The sequence below is a fragment of the Hyaena hyaena genome, unplaced genomic scaffold (genome assembly GCF_003009895.1).
Source record: "Hyaena hyaena isolate Hyena2069 unplaced genomic scaffold, ASM300989v1 scaffold_33, whole genome shotgun sequence".
In the NCBI taxonomy this organism is placed as follows: Eukaryota; Metazoa; Chordata; class Mammalia; order Carnivora; family Hyaenidae; genus Hyaena; species Hyaena hyaena.
Genome location: NW_024080666.1, coordinates 3,530,319 through 3,550,521, shown reverse-complemented (window position 1 = coordinate 3,550,521; position 20,203 = coordinate 3,530,319). Strand labels below are relative to the sequence as shown.

At 41.3% G+C, this 20,203-nt stretch overlaps 1 protein-coding gene across 1 annotated transcript; it reads right to left on the bottom strand.

Annotated features, from left to right (window-relative positions):
* Positions 1-1,952: 1,952 nt before the first annotated feature.
* IER3IP1 (immediate early response 3 interacting protein 1) lies at positions 1,953-19,227 on the bottom strand. The gene is made up of 3 exons (XM_039228849.1): positions 19,036-19,227; positions 4,329-4,430; positions 1,953-3,135 (listed from the first exon to the last, which is right to left on the bottom strand). The coding sequence occupies exons 1-3, from the start codon at positions 19,124-19,126 to the stop codon at positions 3,080-3,082; spliced, it is 249 nt and encodes an 82-aa protein (XP_039084780.1). The 5' UTR covers positions 19,127-19,227; the 3' UTR covers positions 1,953-3,079.
* Between the last annotated feature and the right edge of the window lie 976 nt (positions 19,228-20,203).

Below are 20,203 nucleotides of genomic sequence, written 5' to 3'. Positions count from 1 at the left end.
GCTCAGGGTCTGAAGCTGTTTCAGATTCTGTGTCTCCCTCTCTCTCTGACCCTCCCCTACTCACACTCTCTCTCAGAAATAAATAAAACATTAAAAAAAAAAAAAGGCAGTGACAGAATTGAAACAAAAATAGGATTCCAAAACTCACCTTGATCAGTACCCTTGGACACTGCCCACTATGTGTCCCAGGTCCTTGCACAGAATGTTTTCACAATGACTGGCATCTAATGACCAATCAAGGGCCAAGGAAAATGTTAGCAAAAAATAATTCCCCATTTTGCTTAGTATCAAAATTTTATTATTGGTAATAACTTTGAAACTATGAGACACTCAGAAAGTGATTTATTTCACTGAAAACATTTACTTCAGGATAACATCTCTTTGGTTGAGGTACATCTAGAGTCAAAGGTTAGGGACCTGGAAAAGGTATACACATATACATCATTTGGAGCAGATTTCTGTTCTGAAATAGTTATTGACCAATTTTGCAGATGAAGCAACTGAAAACAACTGAGGTCTTAGGAAATTTGTCTTATGATAAAAGGTTTTGTTTGGCATATTACCAATATCCTGCTTCCCACTCTTTTTACTATTCAAATACATACTGCTTTCTCTCAAGTCATTTCGTTAAGTACATATACACTCAAGTGACAGAAGATACCTATAGACCACAGATCACATTGCCTACTCTATCTAAAATAGGGACTTTTTAAAAGATACTTTTTAATCAATGTTTTAACCAACGTTTTGTGGAAGTGCTAACTTAGGACGGATGAAGAGTAGGATGGAGGATGAAGAGTAGAGGAGGATGAACAGTAGGCCTTTAGGCCCTAACCCTGCTTCAGCTAGAAAATGCTCTCATTTGTTTTAGATAGTGGAGCATTACGGTTGTGTTCTCCCTTTTGGAATCTGGTTCTACCATTAACAATCAAAATTTGGAAACCACTGCGCTTAAGGTCTAGGGTATGAATTTGGCTGACATCTATATACTTGAGCCAAAATCCTTCATGATGGTTCAGAAGTGTACAGACACAGGGAATACATAAGGACCATAAACATGGATATTTGGAGTCTTGAATGATCACCAATGGCTAATACTGCGAATAGCTAAGGGAGAGGATTTGGGCAGGCAAGTAGACACTGAAGTTACTGTCAACTAAATGAGATACTATGGTTACTGAATCACAGCTGCTCTTGGGAAACCAGGGCTAACCTGTGATCACTTACAGACCTGCCTTCCAGGGCACTGAAGCTAGAATTGTGTTAAGTGGCCTTCAGAGATGAAATATTTTGATGTTCAGTGTTTCACTTTCCTCAGAACCACTTTGCTACAGAATACTCTGATCCTGCCCTGCTGTGACTGCTCTCTGACGGACTGTGACCTCGGGCAGTGCCCTGCCACTAAATGAGCAGGAATGTGTGCTGTAAAGTTTTCCATGAGAAATGGCATCAGGCCAAGGTCTCTTTTTTCATTCCATATAGCCTGGGGGTGCTCTCAATTAACTACATCTTTTGAATCTGTTCAGTGGCTTAAATTTGGACTCCTGCATCGATCTTTGTAAGGCCAAAAGACCACTGTCTCTAAATGCCAAATATGTTAGCTCCTCACATGAGCTAGATAATCAACTAAGAATCCCAGGTACATCTCTCTGGTTCAGCTGCAAGCCTTTCGGCCCAAAGATCATCTAACTCAGGCAGGACAAACAAACAGGCATTTAATACCTGCTCCAAAGTTCTAGAGGTAACTTAGGTCATGGAATAACACTTGCTCATGAGTCTCTTTGGTGCAATCAGCAATTCAGTTAATTCACTGAAGGAAAAAAAGTGACTGTGATATTTACTTTCATTAAGTCTTTGCTCAGTGATTTTACAGCAAAGCAAGTATAAAACAAGTGTCACACACAAAATGAGATTCAGTTAACACTGACAGGTAAGGTACAAAAAACAAATGCTTGACTTGGAAATTTAACTTTATTTACAAATGTTCTCCTACAAACAAAGATGGCATTCTGTCCCTTTAAACTATCATAATAAAGAATTTCCAGAAAAACCATTTACATAGTTTTAACCTTCCTGCGTAAAACTGTATTATGGGATGAGCAAATATGGGATGGTCTAAGACATAAAAACAAAACAAAAAATTTATCTAGCATGAATCTATATTGACAGACAGAATAAAGAATTATACCCCTTAATGTGCTACTCCAAAAAATGAAAACGTGATAATTTGAGGGAGAGGCAAATACTTCATAATAGTCTTATATAGCATAGTTTAATTGTGATCGTTCAGGATTGCTCTTGCAGCCTAATATTTATGCAGATTTAAAAAATAAGTCATTACTGAAAAAAGGGCATAGACATTTTTACACAGATTTTCCTACCAATGGAAATCTGTAGACGTGGTCTGTTCTCATCATTCAGGCCAATTAATAAAATAACAAACGCATGAAAAGAACTTAAAAACACATCATCGTGTGACTATCTGACTTACAAAATTAGAATTCTCCCTGAAATCAGAGAGTATTGCTCAATAGTTCCATAAATTTGAATTTGTTATAGCCAAGATGATATACAGACAAAATAAAGAGTTCAAAGTAAAATTACTCAAATTACCTACTAATTATCATTTTATCTGCAGTGATCACTTTTAAAAAAACCTTTAAATTTTTTGTAGGAAGATAATCACTCTCACATCATAGCCAAGTCACAAGGAACTTCAGAACACTGAAAAAAATTTATCCCTGAGAAGTGAGAGAAAAATCTCTATAAACATATAAGTGACAGCCCTTTACTCTTTTAACAATCTTTACCATAGCATGAACTTTTATTAACAGTTAGCAATCAAATGTATTCCAATCCTGGATAGTTACTGCCTTTGATGACCTAAGTTTTTATAATGAAATTATAAATGCAACATTTGTAAAAAATCAGATAAACAGGGACTCTGGTTTTATTGTCAGGTTTACATTTTTGTCAAGTGCAAGGACAACCAGCTAAGACATGGCTATTCCAATAATGACCGAAGTAGTAACTTCTGCTGGCATTTCTTCTTCTGAGTCTCCATTTCTCCCACTGTTCTTCATCCAAATAATAAAAGTAATACAATTGCAACTGAGTTTATTATTATCAATGGCACTGCAAAGAAAAAAAAAGTTTGTTATTATGAAGAAAATTGCAAAAGAAAACTAATTGTTACTAGCAGCCAGGAAGGATGAAAATATCTATCAATGTCATTCATAATCATGTTGCAAATAGTTATTAACAAAGGAACATGCACTGGATTATAAGATCCTAAACTTTAGAGAGGGCTTGGGTGACTGGGGTAAGGGGCACCTGGTGCAACTCGAGCAGTATGAAGCAGCTGTGAACAGTGCTGGTGCAATGCTGGAACACAGAAGCACAGCGGAACCCAGGGAGAAGTAGACCCATATGGCTGTGACATTTGACATTACAAATAAAGAGCACGGGGAGCCTGGGTGGTTCAGTCGGTTAAGCATCCAATTCTTGATTTCAGTTCGGGTCATGATCTCACATGTTGTGAAATCCAGCTTCACTCTGAGTGGGCCTCCAATTTGGGTAGTACTGGGCGTGGAGCCTGCTTGAGATTCTCTCCCTCTCCTTCTACCCCTCCTCTGCTCGCTCACGCTCTCTTTCTTTCTCTCTCTCTCTAACAAACAACAAAAAAAGAGCAAAGAATACTCCAGTTTCACCACTAAATTTCTTAAGTTTTATTTAATTATTCTTTACACCTGCCATGTGGCTTGAACTCATGACCCTGAGAGCAAGAGTCGCACCTCCTCTGACTGAATCAGCCACGTACCCCGTTTCACCGCTAAATTGACAGTGAACTTATTTAACATTCTATCCAAAGTTGTGATCAAAAGAGGGAGAGAGAGAAGGCCCTAATTTTAATGGTTTTAAATAAAAAGTTTGAACCCTTCTTTCTTCAGTTGCACTAAAATAATTTCCAAAAGAATGGCAGATACGGGACTTCTGTTCTTCCCTCAAAAGTCTTCTATGACTCTAGATGACTCTACTACTTGAAGCAAAAGAATTTCCAAAAGGCGAGACCACTGCTTTCAGGTCTGGAACAGGTTTCACAGGTCATGTGAACAGATTCTACCACTGAACATTCCATTTGCATCAGGTGGTTTAGACAGAAATGAGAGAACTAAGAAAAAAACCAGCAGCTTCTAAACAGTAAAGACAGGCTAATTAGAAAAAAATTCGCCACAAAAACAGTATGTGATGATGTTCACACTCAGAAGCTTTGCTACTTAAACCACAAAATTAAAACTTTAGAGTGTTTCACTAGTTTTTCTTCTTACCTCTCATCACAGTTCTTACAGATCGAATAAGGTTCATTAGCTGAGATTTAATTCCTGGCTCCTCTCCGAATCCACCAATTCCCTGGTCTGTTCCCCAGCCAACTGCATGATATAAAAATGATTAGCTGTGTTAAAATTTATTATGCACTCACCTTGCTCCCTCATTAGTCATCTTCCAAAAAATGAACTTGAGTCTTTGTTAAAGACATAAACTATAAAGTCATCTCACTTAAAAGTTACACAGTACTGATTAAATATTGTAGAGTATATTTTCTACTTTTTGATAGCAGCAACAATCTTATTTCATTTCTACTTTGATTTTATAAAGTACTATAAAATCATATATATATGATTAAAACTTTATATATATATATATAAAGTTATACAGCACTTTATATATTTATAAGGTCTAAATTATTCCATGGCATTTAATTCAGTGAAAATGATTGCTGTGACACCATGACTGGTTTTTTTCCTCCTTTAAAAAAAATTTTTTTAATATTTATTTTTGAGACAGGAGAGAACACAAGCAGGGGATAGGAAAGGGAGAGGGAGACACAGAATCCAAAGTAGGCTCCAGGCTCTGAGCTGTCAGCACAGAGCTGTGAGATCATGACCTGAGCCGAAGTCAGACGCTTAACCAACTAAGCCATCCAGGCGCCCCTTTCCTCCTTTTTTAAACAAAACATTTTTCAGGTCAGAACTGAAAAGCAAGGCATACTGTTAAACTCAATAGTTAATTAGCTCAATTCAGAATTTCTAAGATCCAACACAATTATCAGCATGAAAATGTTGTGGCTGAGACGTACCAGCTACATTACTTGAGGAAATGTTAAGGGACACTACCTGGGGTCGTGGCTTGCTTAGGCTTCTTGAGAGCTGTGCTCCATCCCACCAGTGGGCGCACGTCTTTTCCCCTCCATCACTCTCCTCATTTCTCAATTCTGAGCTGAGGAAATGAGCCCACTACCCCCACTTATTCTCTGTAAATGAGTCTTTTACCTTCTTCTGCATCATTTTCCTAATATTATACATTATTTTTTCCTTTACCTGCTAGTTCTTTGTTGTCATACGTTCTTCTGAAGACCCACAAGTCCTCCTTTCCACAAGCTGTCCTTCTCTCGTCCACATTTCAGGCCCACTTTTCACATCTTACATTATTTTCTATCTCCTATGACTATAGGGCTTAATTCCTGACAGGTTTGCCCTTCATCTTGAAGACGGTCTTTATTTCATACACAAAAGAACCAAGTCTCAGGTAACAAGACTGTAGTTCATTTAATCAATTTCTATTTGGTTGAAATAAAGGTTAAAAAATGGTTGCTTGCTTTTTTGTGTCACATCAACACTGAGATATGTTGTAGGGTAAAACTAATTTAAAAATCAAGTTCACAACACAGCTGATGTGTTCTGACTAGCCCTTTCCCTTCAAGGCCTCGCTCGGGTTGTGCTGACAGTCTTCCCAGTCCACAGGGAGGTTACTCTTTGTTGGGCTCCCATGGTTACAAACACCATCACAGTAGTTAACAGTCAGACTCTACTATCTCTTGCAGGACTCTTTCAACAGACACCTCTGTAATCTAGCTGTCTTAGCCCTGTGAGTTTTCTCCCTTAAAGGGTCAGGTCTTTCCACCTCACAATCATGTGATGATTCCCACTGCCTACTGAATAAAGTTCAAACTCCTTAAACTGACATTCTTGCCCTATACCTCACCACTACACTCCAAGTATTCGTCACTCAATGCCTCCTAACTGTGGTACATGTTAAAGACAGTTTCTGAATCTAGGTCTGACTTCGGGGTCAGGGCCTTTCCTACATCCTTCTCATATCGTAATAAACCTTCTTTCTCTTTGCTCCCCAAATAGCCCACTGAAAATGGTGACTCTGTTCTCCTTCTTGGTTAGTTGTTTTCAAGTGTGTCTCATTAGACCCTGGAAGACAGGGACTAAATTTATATTTTCTTCACCTTCCCACTCTCCTGCACCCCCACCCCACAGCGAGTACTCAGTAAACATTTGTAGAACTGAAGTGAATTCTAGTAGACGGAGTTAATCTGGGACAAGGTGAAGTTAGGTTAAATTCTAGGACCACAGACTAAGACTTCCAGAGAACTCTATTTCTTAATTTTTATGACACAGTGAGTTAAAACATGAACACACCACTCCAACATAGCTTTATGGGAGGGGGGCAAATCCTCCAATATTAAATGTATATATCTACCCAAGCTAAAAATAATTTTAGAAGATATACCTGCATCTTGCCTGGACAACAGTACCCTCCTACTTTCGGATGTGCTCTCTCCAGCTAGCGAGTATACTTAGGCTGCTTTCCCAGCATTTGCTTTTAATGTATTACGAATTTTACTACAATGTCTTCCTTCCAAATAACTGTCTCACTCTTCCAGCAGCTCAGCCAGCATTCGCCACGGAATGGCAATCCTCTTTTTGTAATTTAAGTTCAAACTGTGGTACCAGCCTTCACCTTACAGTGTAGCAAAATGGTATATTAGACTCTGCAGACACACAAGACACACAGAATGACCACCCACCATCAGCGGTATGTGTCCCACCTGCATAAATGCTACAGGAACATTTCTATGTGAAAGCAGCATGGCTGGGAAAAGGGACTTAACAGAAGCCTCTGTGACAGCTCTGCACAATGAAAAAGCAGTGTGCTTCTGGTTCAGCATGATGGGGTCAGGGAGGAAAAAGTTAACCCTGGCCCTCCTGGGGTCCCTGGCTATGTCTGAAAATCAAACTGATAAAAACAAACAGGAGAAAAGCATATACTCTTACTAACTTCTTACATGCACTAGGGAGCCTCTAGAGAAGGCTTCAGTCACTTCAAAGAAGTGACCAGAGCAGGAAACTTTTGAGACAAAGAAACAATACATTTGTAAAGAACTGATAAGACAAAGGAGTTTGAGTGGAGAGTGGGGGTAATAAATGTTGGGAAAGTAACAAGGTCTGTTGATACAGCCCTCCTCTCTGGTGACAAGGATGTCTCCTGGTACAGGGAGGTACCTTTCACATGGGAGACTAAGCTCCTGCTTTGAGAAAAGAGGGCAAGGCGGGAGCAGAGGGGGCAGTGACCTTCCTGCGTCTGCCATTCTCTCAGACTCCTTCAGCTTCAGATACTCAGAATTGCCAAGGTGTCAGATTTTAGGGTAAGCAGGACCTGAACCTGAACCTTATCAATGGATACATACTTTTATCTTAGCTTTCACCTGAAACTCTACTAAAAATGACAATAAAGACTAAAGTCTAACAAGAAAGAATTTTCCAGCCAAGAGATGTCAATCAAAATTTGAACAATAGAAAACAAATGAAGAAGGGTAACTGAGTCTAGGAGAAAGCTAGACACCTAAACCCTGCAGGGGGTGCGCAATAAAACACTGAGGTGAATGGTGCTAAGACGGAGACCCTGGGAAGGTGAGAGAAACCTTAAGCGTCAGTGTAGACAACAGAAGGAGAAAGAGGACTCACTGAAACTACACAGGAGCAGTTAGCGGCCCCTGCCCTTCCGCCTCCTTCCCGGACTGACCTGACGGAAAAGCGCGCCACTCACCCCATCAAAGAGCAGAGGTTTACTTTCAGCAGAGAACCACAGAAGCTCTGGAGTGGGGATACCCAGTGTGAGCGGAGGGAACGAAAACTGCACCCCAGAGTGTCAGACTCTTGTTCATTTCCCCTGCTCAGCTCTAATCACGTAACACTTACATTCTGCAGGCAGGAAGTTAGAAAAATCGCTCTGGTAATTGACCAGCTGCCCAAGACTTCAGAGACTGACATCTGGGGGTGGGGTGGGTATTCTCAACAGACAACCTCAAACACCAGGGAGGCCCACCAGTAAATAAGCCTCAACCACAGCCATGGCTTCTGATGAGCCGCTCTGAGCCTTACACTTAAAAATGAACCGTCAAAAAGAAAAACAATCTTTAACATGGAAAGAGAACAAAAACAGGAAAGGAGAGGGGCACCTGGGTGGCTCAGTCGGTTAAGCATCCGACTTCAGCTCAGGTCATGATCTCATGGTTCGTGGGTTCGAGCCCTGCATCGGGCTCTGTGCTGACAGCTAGCTCAGAGCCTGGAACTTGCTTCAGATTCTGTATCTCCCTCTCTCTCTGACCCTCCCCTGTTCATGCTGTCTGTCTCTCTCTCTCTCTTAGAAATAAATAAAACATTTTTAAAAAGTTAAAAAAAAAAAAAAAAACAGAAAAGGAGCCTGAGGAAGAGACAATGGAAGAAGTAAAATGAAACACTTTTACTAGGTCTGTATTTACTTATTAAAGTGGCTGGTTTAGTTTTTTATTTTAAAGTAATCTCTATGCCCAATGTGGGGCTCAAACTCACAACTTTAAGACCAAGAGTCACATGCTCTACCAACTAAGCCATGCAGGCACCCCAAAACACATTTTTAAAACTGAACATCTATAGAGAGTAAAGCTCTTGGTCCTATGAAACAAGAACAGGATGCCATAAAAAGGAATATTAAGGAATCAAAGCTGAGCTTTTGTTCTTGTCATGTTAGCATAAGAAGCTCAAGAGGTTGATAAACTATGTTGAGAAAACCTAGTAAACAAGGCTAACAGAAAGAGTATAACCTGTCAAAGTAACTGGAATTCCAGACAGAAGAACAACCAGACAGGAAGAAATATTAAAATATTACAGAACTAAAGGACACGAGCTTTTCTTTAGGCCAAAAGGGCCCAATCAGAGAACAGCCCAAAGTGGCGGGGTGGGGGAGGCACACACGTCACAGTATTGTACAATCTCAGACCTCTGAAGATAAAGAGACACTCCAAAGGCTTTCAGAGAGACAACTCAGGTTCTACAAAGAATCAGGAAACAGAATGACAGCACAACTAGAAATTGGAAAATTAAGTGAAACAATGTCTATGAAAAAAACTCTGAAGAAAAATTAGTTCCAATCTAGGTTCCTATAACCAAACCACGAAAAAAAACCTAGAAGAATGACATCATTGCTTTTTTATAGTTCAGCTGTGACCTATATTCAGTGATAGTAATGTAAATATGGAATACTGATATCACCAATAATTGGTTGGAAATAGGAGAGATGGGGGAGGGGAAATGTGTGTGTACCTGCGCTCGCACAAGAACAAATGTGCTGCTGATGGTATAATTATACTAAAAACCCTTCCACAGTGGTAAGCCAGTGAGTCAAAACTTGGAAGAGTTGAAAATAATTGCTTTTAAGAAATGAAGCTCAGGTTGAGGAGGGATGAAACCCCTCTGCAATTAGAGCTTCCTCTCCAGACATGTCCCCCTGAGGGCAGGGACAGAGTCTACAAGTAGAGAGGCTTCATTCAGGGGTTACTTTGAATATTTAAAATCACATTTTAAAACCAGCTTAAAGATGAATCGTTAAATCACAGGACTCTAACCCTGAAACCAAGGGCTCACTGGATATACACTGTATGTTAGCCAACCTGACAATAAATTATATTAACAAAATAATAATAAAATAAAACCAGTTTTAAATGGTATTGTTGATTTCATTTCCTTCACTTGCCTTTTGGAAGTTATCATTACTAAAATTATCAATCCTGTGCACCCACAGCCACAATCTCTTAGATCTAGGTAAAAAGGACTTGTTTCCATGCACCCAATTTTTATTAGAAGAGACAAAATTTCCAACTATATTTTTTCCTTTAGATATGTTCCAAAAGTTATTTGACTATAGGTTTTACATAATGAGACGATTGACTACTGGAAAAAAATATTTTTTCCAACACTGAATAACTCTGTTCTTCAACAAAACTGCATAAAACTCTACAATACTAGGAGTACGTTTTAAGCATCAGCATGAAGGTGAACAGCCAAAAATTAAGTCCTCCATTAAGAGAAACCTCAGGCTGCACGTAGCCCCAGTCCCAGTCCCAGGAAAAGCCTCAGACTGTTCAAGGCTAAAGCCATCCTTGGACCGCCCTCAGATCAGCTAATCAAAAAACATTCCAGTGGTCTGGGTCAAGACTGGGAACTGCAGATACAAACTAGCCAATTTCTCACTGCTTGTCTAAACCCCACGTGGGCCCTTTGAAGTCACCTCACAATTGGTCATTTTCAAAGGATTCTCAAAAGTCATGATTGGGTCCCACCAAAAGTAATGAACACCTTACAGATACTGAATGGTCAAAGCTGTAATTGTAATTGGTGCTTATGTGATGATGCTACATGTACTGTAACACCCCCATCCCTTACTCCTTAAAAACCCTGTTCACTATTGTTCTTGGCTTCACCTTGCTGCCATGACACTGGCAGGCTGGTGAGCCCCTGCTCGAGCTTGTAATAAAGACCCTTTTGTACTTGCATCGGTGCCGGCTCCTTGGAGGTCTCTGGGACTTGCGATTCGGGCACAACAAAGGTAATTTTAAAAAACAGTAAGTTATCAGTTAACTTTTTTGTTGTTGTTTTACAAAGTGCTTTATTTATTTATTTTTTATTATAGTTTACTGTCAAGTTGATCTTTCCTATAACACCCAGTACTCATCCCAACAGACTAGTTTAGCCTAGTCTCTATCCTCAGGCCCCTAGAACGAAAACTAAATTTTGGGTTGAGAGAGTAAATCATCTGTCTACATACTCTATGGGCATAGCAGCACTCTCAACAATGAGCGAAGCATGGAAAGAACCTAAGTGTCCATCCACTGATGAATGGATCAGGAAGATGTGGCTTATCTATACAATGGAATACTGCATGGCAATGAGAAAGAATGAAATCTGACCATTTGTAGCAACATGGATGGAACTTGAGGGTGTTATGCTGAGCGAAGTAAGTCAGGCAGAGAAGGACAGATACCATATGTTTGCATGTATAGGTGGATCAGGAGAAACTTAACGGAGGACCATGGGGGAGAAGAAGGGGAAAAATAATGGGGGAGAAGGAGGGAGACAAACCATGAGAGACTCTTGAAGGCTGAGAACAAACTGAGGGCTGATGGGGGTGGGGGAGAAGGGGGGGGGTGATGGGCATAGAGGAGGGCACTTGTGGGGATGCGCACTGGGTGTTATATGGAAACCAACTTGACAATAAACTATTTCAGAACAAAAAAATAGATACTCTATGGACAAACACAAGGGTGACAAGTAAAAGACCAGGTGCTACGGATTATACTTTTACTCTAACGAATAGCTTTCTCTCCAACTGCTACCTAGGGAGTCTTGTTGTTTTCCTAAGGAAACTGGCCAAAGCTTTAAAGAGCTTTGCTTTTTTTTTTTTTTAAAGAGAAAGTTTAATTCTACAGCTCTCGACACTTCCATAGCTAGAGGGCCAGGAAAAGAACAAATGATAAGACCTGCGGACACTGGCCAGCTGTCATAATTTTAGCAACAGAATATAAAAAGTTACTTATTAGCAAACCCCAAACATCAAACATGTTCCTCTGCTGCCCAGACTTCAAAAATTCATCACAAAATAGCAATCCATCCAGAGTCAGCCAACAACCCTCCACTAAATACATTCTGAAGAGAAGTATTAGCTACTGAGTTGAGGGCTGGCTGACCCTGGGCAAATCTCAGCCTCTCTTAAGATCAGTTTCCACCTGCAAAAAAGATGAGAGTGCTTCACTTTGTCAATGTCACCAAGTTTGCATGTGAATCAAATGCTATCACAGATGTTAAAGTACTTAATAAACTACACAGAGAACTCTGCTAACATATGTTTTAAAAAATTACCCTGATTAAAGGGTGCCTGGGTGGTTCATTGGGTTGAGCATCCAACTCGATTTTGGCTCAGGTCATGATCTCAAGGTTGATGGGATCAAGCCCACATCAGGCTCTGAGCTGACAGCACAGAGTCTGATGGGATTCTCTCATTCCCTCTCCCTCTGCCCCTCACCTACGCATGTGTGTGTGTGAGAGAGAGAGAGAAAAGAGAGAGGGAGAACTTTTGCTCTCTAAGTAAGTAAACATTAAAAAAAATTACCTTGATCAAAAAGATCAATGTTGAACTAAATGATCTGGTATACTTGAATTAATCTCTCTTGGGTCCATGTAATTCTCAGCTCAATGTAATAATTTCTATTTAATCTGTGGTGAAATTCAACAAATGCTTTCCAGGAGTATATATTTATAGACATATAGATAGGCTCATATAGCTCTTGCTACTCTAAACTCTTAATATTACATTGGAGCAGTCATTTAAACCCTGAACCAAAATGCCTAATAATAAATGTTAATAATCTGTGATGGACTGAATTGTGTTCCCCCTACATTCATATGTTGAAGCCTATGTGGAGATGGGGTCTTAAGGAGGTAATTATGGTTAAATGGATCATAAGGTGAAGGCACTAATCAGATAGGGCTGTGGTCTACCAAAAGAGAGAAAGAAAGAGATCTGATTCCCCTCCCTACCTGTGCCTACCCGTGTGAGGACAGAGTGAGAAGGCGGCCATCTGCAAGCCAGGAAGATACCCACATCAGAACTCAACCATGCTGGCACCCTGGTCTCAGGCTTCCAGCCTATAGAACTGTGAGAAAATAAATTTCTGTTGTTTAAGCCACCCAGTCTATGATATTCTGCTACAGCAGCCAGAGTGGACTCATGATGTTTCACGTCTGAAATGCTTCTTTTGTAGCACTTATAACTCCTACTGGACACAATCCTTGTCAAATGCATAGATATTGGGCACCATAAATAAAAACTTAGAAAAATAATTTGGACAGGTGTTAAAATGCACAATGTCCTTTTTTTTCTTGTACAAAAAGGGAATTTGTGTCATTGTGGAACACTGTAAGATACAACACATTTTCGGCACTACAGTCAAAATACTGATTCAGCTATTTGAATAAACATAGAGCTCTCAAATCAGGAAGTGTGAGAATATGATAACGGTAACGTTATTCAATTATTTGGAAAATACTCACTGACTGATGGAATTGTAAAAATGAGAGACTCCCTGTCATCAGCCTACTGGAAAAGACAGAACGAAACTGCAGCGTGCTACGGCCCATGGAATAGGTCAGTGACGGTTTCTGGGAGAGGCAAATGGCAGAGGTGTGCCTTAAATGTCAGTCTGACATAAGTCAAGGTCACTGAAGGCAGAGAAAGTATGAATAAAGGCTCAGCAGAGAAGAGAGGCACCATGGTAAGAATGGCACATGGGGTAAATATTGTAGAAGGGTAAAGGAAGGGGAAGGAAAGGGAGGAAGGGACACATGGTGAGTCTGTAAGTCACACAACTAAGTCTGACTTTTACATTAAAGGCTATGGATGTTAGAGGATTCAAGATTTCAAACCACTGAGGAACATGTTCAGCCTCTATTCCAAAATTCTATTTTAAAACCTATTTAGATATTTTATCTTTTACTATTTAACTTTTAAAAATCTTGTCAAATTTTTACTCAAATTCTAGTTAGTTAACATACAGTGCAGTATTAGTTTCAGGAGGATTCCAGTGATTCGTCACTTATCTACAACACCCAGTGCTCATCACAGCAAGTGCACCCCCTTACACCCACCACCCATCTAACCCACCCCCACCCACGTCCTTCCATCAACCCTCAGTTGTTCTCCATCATTCGGAGTCTCTTATGGTTTGTTTCCCTTTCTCTTTCCCCCACCTTCCCATGTGTTCCACCGTTTTGTTTCTTAAATTCCACATATGGGTGAAATCATATGGTATTTGTCTTTCTCTGGCTTATTTTGTTTAGCATAATACACTCTAAGTCTATCCACATCATTGCAAATGGCAAGATTGCATTCTTTTTGATCGCTAAGTAATATTCCATTGTGCATATATACCACATCTTCTTTATTCATTCACTAATTGATGGACATTTGGGCTCTTTCCATAGTTTCTCTAGATATTTAATTTTTAAAGTTGTTTTGTTTTTTAGGGGTTTTTTTGGTAGTAATTGCATGGGGGTCGAACTCACGACTGAGTCCCACAGTCCTCTGACTGAGCCAGCCAGGGACCCCTGAATAAAGGAATTGCTGTTTTTGAGTAGATTCCATGCCCAGTGCAGGGCTTGAACTCATGACCCTGAGATCAAGAGTCCTATGCTCTACTGACTTAGCAGCCAGGCACCCCTTAAATATTTTAAAACAGCATATTCACTTAAGATAAGACAATGTGGGTTTTTCCTTAGCTCTAGACCATATTCAAAATACATGTTCAGATAAAATATCTGTGCTACTTCTGGAGAGAAGAGGAAATGAAGACAAAGTTCTAGGAGGCAAAGTATTAACATTTCTGGGCCATTCTAATAGTTTTGTAGCAGTGATTTTCACCTGCAGAAATTATGGAAAAGACACTGCTGAACTTCACTTCTGGAAAATTTAAATGCAGGCCTGGAGTAAGGTCTGGGCATCGTATTCTCTTTCAAGATCATTTTGGCAATTCTGGGTCCATTTCCTTTAGAAGCAACATGTCAGTTTCTGTAAAAAGCCAACTGGAATTTTGTTAGACATTGCATTAAATCTGTACATCAATAATATTAAGTATTGTCATCTTTTTAAAGTTTATTTTGAGAGAGAGTGAGAGAGAAAGAAAAGACAGCAGGGGAAGGGTAGAGAGAGAGAGAGAATCACAAGCTCTCTCTCACAAAATAAATAAATAGACTTAAAAAAAAATGAGTAGAGGATTTGAAGACACATTTTTCCAAAGACATAAAAATGGCCAACAAGTATATGAAAAGGTGCTCAACATACTTATCATCAGAGAAATGCAAATCAAAACCACAAGGAGGTTATCATTTCACACCTGTCAGAATGGACATTATAAAAAAAACAACAACAACAAGAGATGGGGACGCTTCTGTAGCTCAGTTGGTTAAGTGTCCGACTCTTGATTTCAGCTCAGGTCATGATTTCATGGTTCGTGGGTTCAGGCCCCCCATCAGGCTCTGCGCTAACCAGAGCTTGCTTGGAATTCTGTCCCTCTCTCTGCTCCTCCCCTGCTCACATTCACATGCTCTCTATCAAAATAAAAAACAAAAACAAACAAAAATCACTCAAACTGTAGGTGCATGCAGGGAGCTGGGGAACAAGAGATAATAAATGCTGACAAGGATATAGAAAAAGGGAACCCTTGGGCATGGCTGATGGAAATGTAAATGGGTACGGCCATAATGAAGAACAGTATGGAGGTTCCTCAAAAAATCAAAAATAGAACTATCACATGATCCAGCAATCCCACTTCTGAGTATTTATCCAAGAGATGAAATCACTATCTTGAGGTCTCTGTACCCCCATGTTCACTGCAGCATTATTCACAATAGCCACAAACAACCTAGGTGCCCACTGACGGATGAATGGGAAAAGGAAATGTAGTGCGTGTGCATCTGCGCGCGCGCGCGCGTGTGTGTGTGTAATGGAGTATTATTCAGCCATAAAAAAGAGAAGGCTGCCATTTGTGACAACATGAGTAAATCCTAACAGTATTACAGCAAGTGAAGACAAAGACAAATATTGTATTATCTCACTTATCAGTGGGATCTAAAAACATCAACTTCACAGAAACAAGAGTACTATGGTGGTTGCCAGGGGTTGAAATAGGAAGTTGCTGGTCCAGAGATGAGATGAGTAAGTTCCAGAGACCTAACGTACAGCACTGTGACTATGGTTAACAATACTGTACCATCTACCTGAAAGTTGCATTGAGAGTGAATTTTAAGTGTTCTTACCACCACAACCACAACCAAAAAATTCTAATGATGTGAGGTGAAAAACACTAACCGTGGTAAGCATTTGGCAGTATATCCGAGTATCAAATGACCATTGTACACTTTCCACTTACACAGCCTTATACAGGCACACCTTGTCTCATTGCTTCCCTTTATTTCACTTCCCCGATACTGTGTGTGTGTTTTTTTGTTTTTTTACAAATTAGAGGTTTGTGGCAATCCTGTGTCAAGCAGGTCTAATGGTGTCATTTTTCCAACAGCTCACTTTGTGTCTCTGGAGGTGTCACATTTTGGTAATTCTTGCAGTATTTCAAGCTTTTCATTACTATTGTATTTGGTAGGGTGATCTCCATTTAATCACTTTCCACTCACTCCTCGATACATTCCAATTTGGATTTTATCCACAGTTACATCCAGTCGTGTAAAATCACCAATGACTTCTATTACCCTGAAAGCCCAGGACACACTTCCATCCTTATCCCAGCCCTCAGAACATTCCACTGTCATACCACCTCCCCTTCAAACGCTCCTTGGCTTCTGTGAAACCCACTGCCTAGCTATTCCCATTTCTCTTGTTTTGCTCACTCATCAACTTCCCCTGTCAGTTCTTCTATCTCTACCTAAACATTAAATACTGGAAGAGATTCTGGGACTGTCCTGGTCACCAAATCTCTTTGTAATCTATTTTTTCCCTGAGAAATTCCACCTCTTTACGTGGCTTCATTCCTCATCTGTGGGTGATGGACTCCAATGCGATCTCCTCGGACGCTCGTGCTTCTGTTGTCTAGACTTCGCGCCAGCAGACTATTCCACATCTCCACTTGCCTCTCTCACAGAAATCTCAAACTCACCATGTCCGAAACTTATTTCATTATCTTTTCACCTTCCTACCCACTACTGCTGCCCTCATGTTCCCTCCCATACTCTCTACCTTGCTAAAGGTACTATGTTTCACTCAGTTGCTTAAGCCAGGAAACCAAGAGATCTTTGCCTCGGACTTTTTCTTCTCTCCCTCCTTCCCAATGTCCAAACCGGAAATTCTGCTTTTTCTACTTTTAAAGTATCTTCTGATTTGTATTAGTCCCCGGGCTACCAAAACAAAGTGCCACCAACTGGATGGCTTTACACGACAGAAATGTATTTTCTCACAGTTCTGGGGACCAGAAGTCCAAAACCAAGGTGTTTAGCAGAGTCGGTTCCCGAGGAATGTTCTCATCTATGCCTCTTGCAGGTTCTGATAGTTACTGGCAATCCCTGGCATTCTTTAGTGTCTAGCTACATCACTGCAATCTCTGCCTCTGTCGTCATTTGGCCTTCTTCCCCCTGTATGTACCTCTCTCCTTAGATGGACACCCCATTGGATCTAGGGCCATCCTCATTCAGTGTGATCTTCTCAATCACACCTGCAAAGACCCTATTTCCAAATAATGTCATCTTCGCAGGTACCAAGAGTTAGGACTTCGATGTATCTTTGGGGGGAGAAAAATTCAGCCCCCCATATGATCTTTTCTACTTTTCTGAAAACTATACCAATGAGGAGATGAACTTCTGAGTCAGAAGGCCTAACGTGAATCCTAGCTCTGCCACTTTCTAGCTGTGTGATCAGAGAAAAGTTTCTTCCTCTCTTTTGTACTTTAGGTTTCCCATCTGTAAAGTGGGGATGAAAACAGTACCCATCTCCTAGGGTTGTTGCGAGGGTTACACAAGTTAACCCTCAGAGACCCTGGTACATGGCGTCCAGTGCCAGTTATTACACTCACTCAACTGATGTGATACCCACCGTTTCTGCTTGCCCTGTTTGAAATGGCGCTTCCCACATCCACTATTCTACCCTGTCAGTCTGTTCTCCACGCTGCAGTGAGAAAGATCTTGCAAATAACACAAATCTGGTCATGTCACTACTCTGTGTAAGACCCCGCTTTCATCTGCCCCAGTTTTCACACTCCAGTTTTATTCCTCATTCTCCCAACCTGTCCCAACCTTTCACCTTCACTTAATTAACGCTTACTCACTTATCATATCTTGAGTTAGATACACTTCCTCCACCAAGCTTTCAAAGATTCACAAGTCAGCGTTTCCTTGCATTTCCCTTGCATAATATTCTGCATACTTGTCATTACTACTTGTTCATTTTAATTTAAATGAACTTCCATCAGAAGGGCAAGGTGACTTCTGTAACCTCATCTCCTAATTTCACGGCCCCCGGCACATAATTTGTGCTCAACAAATCTGAAGGAATAAATGAACCGATCTTGCTTATAGGCTTGAGTTTCAGTGATTTACACGGACATACTTGGTATGCTTGCAGACAAATGATGGTATACTTTGTGTATCTGGTATACTTGTGCAGACAAATGATGTACATCACGCACTATCCTGTCTTAATTTTGCCTCATACAGCAAAAAGTGGCCTGCCCAGGATGGCATGGAAATCGCTGTATTGTGAGGTACTAACGGACATACTTGTGTCTTCATCTTGATATTCTTAGATTCTGGCCTGACACACTGTAGGCATCCAATACGCTGTGCTAAATAAACTTTTCTAGGAATGTGGGTAGCTGGATGTCCTGATAAACCGAACAACTGTCCCTGTCTTCCTATCCTCAAAGGCCAGGGACCCTATGGTCCTCAATCACTTCATTCTTCTAATTACCCACACTCCAAAATGAGCCACGCCCCTCTCTCTGTACCTAAAACCTCAGACCCCGGTTTCTGACCATTAAAAACAATCACAGACGAGTGCATTACATTACTAACCGAAACAAACCGAAGCCAGGAGCATCCCTGGGTCTTCTCTGTATCCCTCCCCATCCCGACCCCGGGGGTCCGGCACACAGCGGGTATCTGTTAAACAATCTTCACCCCGTTGCTGAGCTCAAACTTACTGTGAGACGGAAGCGGCTTGGCTTCCTCCCTTCATGGAAGGGCCCTAAAAGTAAAGCCTTCGGCCTCCTGTCGGTCCCGACCCGGGCCCCTCCCGCGGCCCGACCCGGCATCGCTTCCCCCCGGCTCCGCCACCGCCCGCCACCCTCCGCCAGCTCGGCCCCGCGGCCTCACTCACTATTCTTGAGGAAGCGCTCTTCGTGCAGCACGGCGATGGCATTGACGCAGAGCAGGGCCGCCTGCAGCAACGAGTATAACGTAAAGGCCATTGCCGCCCGGAGCCTCCCGAGGCCCAACCGATCTTTCTCCCGCCGCCGCAGGGGACGTGGCGCCGCCACGGCCGGCGCTCTCCTACGGGAGCCGGGCAGGCCCCAAACGCGCTCCCCCGGAAGCTCCGCCCCCATCAGGTTAGGGCCCGCCCCGCGTTCACGTCAACGAGGCGGGTCGGCTGTGCTGTCTAGACCTGTGAGGTCCCGGCTGTGGTCCAGGCTGTGGCCGGCCACGTGTGGCTGCTCTAAACTAGAAAAGTGGCTGGTCGCGGTTGGGGTGCTGTAAAATGTGAAACACTGCACACACGAGATTTCAAAGACGTAGGACGAAAACAAGAACGTAAAGTCTTTCGATCATTTTTGAATGTTGATTACGTGTTGAAATGATATTTTAAGTATATTAGGTAAATAAAGTGAATTGTTAACATTAACTTTTGCTGTTTACTTTTTTTTAATGTGGCTCATACGTTGATAATGACATTTGAGGCTTGCATTGTATTTTTTTTTGAAATATACTGTACCTGATGCTCCCCAGAGCTGTATGGGATGTTAATGTTCCTATTTTACAGATAAAGAAACAGGGGCTTTGACAAATACATGTTTTAAAATTCTTAAATGAAATGGCATGTACTCAGGGAGAAACATTTTCTACTTGATCAAACTAGCCAGGCTTTTCCTGAGCCCTCTTCTCCACGAGGCCTCAACCTCAGCCTATAAAAACTAGACTCTCAACACAAAAGATTGCATCCACTTTCCCAGCCCTCTATTAAATGATAACACAGTTTCGGGGCGCCTGGGTGGCTTAGTCGGTTAAGCGTCCGACTTTCGCTTAGGTCACGATCTCGCGGTTCGTGGGTTCGAGCCCCGCGTCGGGCTCTGTGCTGACTGCCAGCTCGGAGCCTGGAGCCTGTTTCAGTCTGTGACTCCCTCTCTCTCTGACCCTCCCCTGCTCACACTGTCTCTCTCTCTCTCTCTCCTAGAAATAAATAAAAAAAAATATATATATATATATTAAATGATAACACAGTTTCTAACAGCTGAAGGCCACACCCTGAGGATGACCCTAGTACCCCTTAA